The sequence below is a fragment of the Pieris brassicae genome, chromosome 12, assembly GCF_905147105.1.
Source record: "Pieris brassicae chromosome 12, ilPieBrab1.1, whole genome shotgun sequence".
Taxonomy (NCBI): Eukaryota; Metazoa; Arthropoda; class Insecta; order Lepidoptera; family Pieridae; genus Pieris; species Pieris brassicae.
Window position 1 is genome coordinate 9,310,074 of NC_059676.1, and position 5,283 is coordinate 9,315,356.

At 32.1% G+C, this 5,283-nt stretch overlaps 1 protein-coding gene across 1 annotated transcript; it reads right to left on the bottom strand.

The window, feature by feature from the left end:
• Positions 1–2,936: 2,936 nt before the first annotated feature.
• On the bottom strand, positions 2,937–4,471 carry LOC123717402 (glucose-1-phosphatase-like). Its single transcript, XM_045673382.1, has one exon. The coding sequence runs from the start codon at positions 4,183–4,185 to the stop codon at positions 2,950–2,952; it is 1,236 nt and encodes a 411-aa protein (XP_045529338.1). The 5' UTR covers positions 4,186–4,471; the 3' UTR covers positions 2,937–2,949.
• Positions 4,472–5,283: the final 812 nt, after the last annotated feature.

A 5,283-nucleotide genomic window follows, 5' to 3' on the forward strand; every position in this document is an offset into this window, starting at 1 on the left:
TTTTCCTGGCAAGAGCATCAGCCCACATCTTTTGCAAGAGGTGTTCCATAGAGTCATCTCTGCATTCCAAAGGTAAATGGTATGGTATAATTATCTGAAAAATATACGTGTAATAATTTCTTAGGGGTTTCTGAAATAACTCTGTATATATCACGGTTGTTGAACTTTAATAATAACCATTTCCAACTATTTTACTTAATTCGCCCGACATTTTTTTTAATAAACCGACGCACAAAGAAAAAGAATATAGGTACAGAGTATATCAAAGGACTAGACTTTACACAATATGTCATATTGTTTTTGTTTTTTTTTTTAATTTAGACGAGTTCTATATTTAAATATGTCTACTATACTTATTTATAACTAATGTAAACACGAATTTATTAATAACACAATTCGACGTGTGTTGTTGGTGGTCGGCGATAGTCTTTAGGTATGGTTTAAACTTGTAAAGAAAACTTAATAGATTCCAATTATTAATAAAAACAGGAAAATATATTTTACCATTTTTACCTAAATTAACAACAACAACTACTACTACTAATAAGTAAAGTTTTAGTACGGAAACATACCTGAATATCGAATGGAGTTCTTCTGGTCTGGAATAAGCTATCATCAACGTAAATATAATCATTCACTATTAGATGTACTAATTCATTCCGTAGCTCGTACATACTGTAACGTAGACAAACATGCATTTTAAACAATGCATAACATGACCATGCTGAAAATCTCTTAAAATGTCGAGTGATGTAAATATTGTATTAACTAAAGTAAAAGTTAAAGAGGTTTTAGTAATCTTTAGTGCTATACATTTGAATCGGAGTTTGACATTATTAATTTGTATAAGGAGCAAACGAACAGGGTCATTCTACGTAGTCTTTAGAAGGTGTTAAACGACATACAGACTTCATCCATTAAGATGCTGTATGAAGAAATATTTCGGCTCTCGTGGTGAAGAATTAGTTTTTATTTTTATTCATAAAAGTGTGCCAACGCTTGGCACACTGACATAAGTACAAGATCAATATATTTTTATGTGACAAGCACTTAAAATAGAAATATGACGCCACACACGAAAGTGATAGTACAAATATTAAACAAAAAAAATAGAATTACAAAAGCTAAACGAAAATCGATTTTAAAGTTTGAGGGGAGGAACTATGGATATTCATAGTTAGTTTGGGTTACAAGAGTGCTCAATCTGAATATCGTTGAGCTTCGACTAAAACGCGTCCTTCGGAAAGGAGGAACAAATGGAATGATGGAAAAAAAAGGTTGGGGAGATCAATCTGATGTTTGACCTGTTAGCTTAAATTTGATTGTCTAATAACAACATCTTAAAGTGTGCTAGCCTGGTTGAAGAAATGAAAAAAATATTAATCTAAATGATACTAAATCTTATCTATATTTTAAGTAATGTAATCTTATTCACTCTCTCTTTCTCTCAAGTCACAAGTCAAAAGCTTGTAGTATGTAAAGGAGCATACTGGGCTATACATGGAATGGTAGGAAAAGAGCTGCAGATCTCCGAAGGATCACCAAACAAGAAGACGCAATGGCCAGAGTCAAAGGCTTAAATGGAGATGCACAGGACACCTGCTGAGAGGCCAGAGAGCAAAATGGTAAATAAAAGTCACCCAATAGACACCTCGGTACAACACCAAGCCAAGGAAAAGTAGACCATGCGCGCGGTGTGTAGATGACTTTCAAAAATCCCTCTGTGGTAGACTTGCCAGGGATATGAAGCACTGGAAGCAGCTGGAGGAGGCCTTTGTGCCACAAAGGCAAGCTGTACAAAAGTACAGCTGTGCAACAAACCCTTCTTAAAGAACTCTTTTATATTTTTGTAAACTTTCTCTTGTACTAGCTGAAATAAAGGCTTTAAAATTTGAAATTGAAATCTTATTCTGAACATGTGGTGTTAGACAAATTAGTACTTACCGTTTCATAAAAACACTTATCAAAGGTTTTATGTAGGGCGCTCTCTGTAGATGTGTGCTATTAAGATATGCGTCATACATTTGGTTTATTAGACTGCAGTATTCAGAATACATGGTTCCATGGTTTCCATGGTTCTGGTGGTACTCTACGCTCTTTCAGGCATAGGCCCTGAGCTGCTTTTTCCTAAACAGTAATACTTTACAAAGTAATGCTTGGTATACGTGTACAGGTAAAAATGCCTTCACAACATACCTATAGATTTTCCTGTCGATGTATGTTACTCAAGAACCGTTTCGGTTGGAAATTACTTACTAAGGCGGGGTAATTTAATTCTTTTAAAAATGCCGGTGAGACGGTTTCTGCATGACTTAAAGTACCGACGAGTTATATATTGTATAATGGAGAATTGGTATTATTGGTTTATGCCTGATTGAATAAATCATAAAAAAGGTAAAATTTAATAGGTACCTGTAAGTCTATATCATTTTCAATCAGCGTCTGAGCGTCATGAAGAGTTGTTACCCATTTTTTATGAGCATCAAGTACTATAGGTAAGGTCGAGGGGCACTTTAAAGACATGACTAATAATTTCCTTTATAATACAAAAATTTTGATTCAACACTAGAATTTAGATCATTTCGACGAAATTAGTTAAAATGCCAGAAACGTTTTGACATTCTTCTGTCAAATATATTTATGGTATAATTTTATAGATTTTTAGAGGGCAGAGTGAAGACGCGACTGATATCCTGCACACGGCACAAAAGTCTAAAAGAAACAAAAAATGTAATATTCTCAAAGCTGAATAACTGTTTTATTGTTATTAACCATTTAGTCTATATTTTTTCAAGTGAATACTTAAAAATAATACTACTAGTTAATTGTGACTTTTGCAACTTAAATAAAGGAAGTGTTAAAAAAACAAGTCATAAATCCAATAACATATAATATCATTCTATTTATTCTTAATATAAGTACATAGTGTATAAAATTTGACTAGATACATTACAACAAAACAATAGTATGCAAAAAATTCAAAAATTCATCCCAATCACAAAATCCGTCAACATTTGCCTTGCAGTTTTTCAATTCTAATAATTGAAACATGGGTGGATTGTTTTTCGATAAAACTGTACCTTTTCTAATTTGTTCAATAGACTGGTATACATAATTAATTTTAAGTAAAAACTTTTTACTATTCAAGTCTTTCCACTTTTGAAAAACTAATTTACCACCAATAGGGGTAGGCACAAATTCATTTTTCAATATAAAAGGCTTAAAATCCATTGCATTTAAGAGTACATTTATATTTGCATCATGTCCCATTAAGAGTGTGACTGTTGGGTAATTTTGAATGAATAAATTATAGAGGTATTTCAAAAGAGGTTTGGCAATATCTTTGGCAACATGAGTGGTGTTAAAAGTGACATTATGATAACCATAGGTCAGGGGTAAGATTTGATTCCAATCTGTCATATCACTTAATTTACCCCAAGCAATGTCATGTATTGGTAGGCCACCATAATACTCCATGAAAAATGCATCTATGGCCATGTTACACAGTTTTATTGGACCCGTTACAGATGGTTTTCTTCCTACTGTAATATTAATCAAGTTTTTTTCTGTAGCCATATCACATTTTTTATCAATTTTACATAGTTCTGAAGTTTGATAATCAAGAATATTTTCCATAAAATTGTATGAAGATTTTAAAATTAAAGATTCTAATACAGAATCCATTTCTTCTATTGCTATATTTCTAAAATTATCTGTGTTATTATGTATAAAGGGACTAAATACTGGGTCATACTTTTTAGTGCTTTGGTGTATTGTTATCTCACAACCGGGAAAAGCTTTTGTTATAAACGCTTTAGAAGACATAAGAGTTCTCTGCATATTATTACTGTAGACATAAAATTCATCTTTTTTCGGGCAACCACTTAGCAAAAGGTCATTGCTATTCAGCCAATATTTAAAAAATGAACCCATATAACCTTCTAAGACAAAACCTTTTTCTGTCAAATATCCAGGTTCTTCCTTCCATTTCGGCCAACTAAGAGGAGTGATTTTATCAAGGTCCTTAGACAAAGGTGTTCTTAAGTTATGTCTGCTTAAAATTATTACCTTCTCTAACTGGTATTGATTCACTGGGCGGTCCAAAATTATTAAAACAATAAAGAGACACAATGTGAAACAAAGAAAAAGACCAATACTCAAACAAAGTTTTTGACGAGCAGACATTGTGTGTACTTAATACAAAACAGAGTTGATAACTGGCTGATAAAAATGTAAACTTACTAAGGTCAGTGAATGTATACTTTGAATAAGGCTGTGAACCTGTGTCCTCTGACATAACATACTTTTAATTATACATCGTAGAGTCGCTTGAATATAACCATTTACGTAGGCGACGTGACATAATAAATATTGAATCACAAGATAAGTTGTTACTAAGCATTTTTAAAACTAATTAAATTAATATTTATATAATTTTGAATTTTCTGGTATAAAACAACAACAATATTAGCAATCGTCTGACTTCTAATTGCTGTCATAAGTCATCTGTCAATAGTCATCTGTCTACCATGTCTTATATTTAAAATTGACATTTGAATGTTCATATTTCTATTCATGTTAGAATCCGTAGACAATTTGTAGAGACAAATTTTAGCATTTAAATATTATTATGTAAGACCAAATATACCTATTATATTAGATTAGTTTGGTTGAAAATGTGTATGCCTCCTCTGTCATGCATGCATTTGTGTAAAACATATAAAGCACATTTTTTTTATGAGCTTTTGATATCCATAATATTTATGTTTATTAAATATAATGTGATTCTTCGATAACTTTCCAAAGTACCTACTAATTTTTTTGCATTACATAAATATAATTTAGTTTTTTTACCATAGCGTTTTATACTAGATAAAGTGCACCATTTATATTAGGTCCTTACATATGAAATTGGCGTTTTGTATTTGAGGAACAAAAAGTCGAATATTTTTAAATATAATATATTTAATTAATCAAAGTATGAACCATTGTTTTCTATGCACTTTTGCCATCTCATAGGTAGTTTATTGATCCCTTTCCTAAAAAAACCAGTCGGACGATAATCAATAAAATCTGTGAAGGCGATTTGGACTGCCCCATCAGAGTTAAATTTTTTCCCTTGCAAGAAGTTGACTAAATTTCGAAAAAAATGGTAATCTGTTGGAGCAAGGTCCGGGGAGTACGGAGGATGTCTTAGACATTCGAATTGAAGCTCTTCTAATTTGGTAGCCGTTTGTTGTGCAGTGTGTGGACTAGCGTTGTCGTGAAGTAGCAGTGGCTTGG

Excerpts from the sequence above, each read along its gene's own strand:
- LOC123717402 (XM_045673382.1), bottom strand. The coding sequence starts at position 4,185 with ATGTCTGCTCGTCAAAAACTTTGTTTGAGTATTGGTCTTTTTCTTTGT.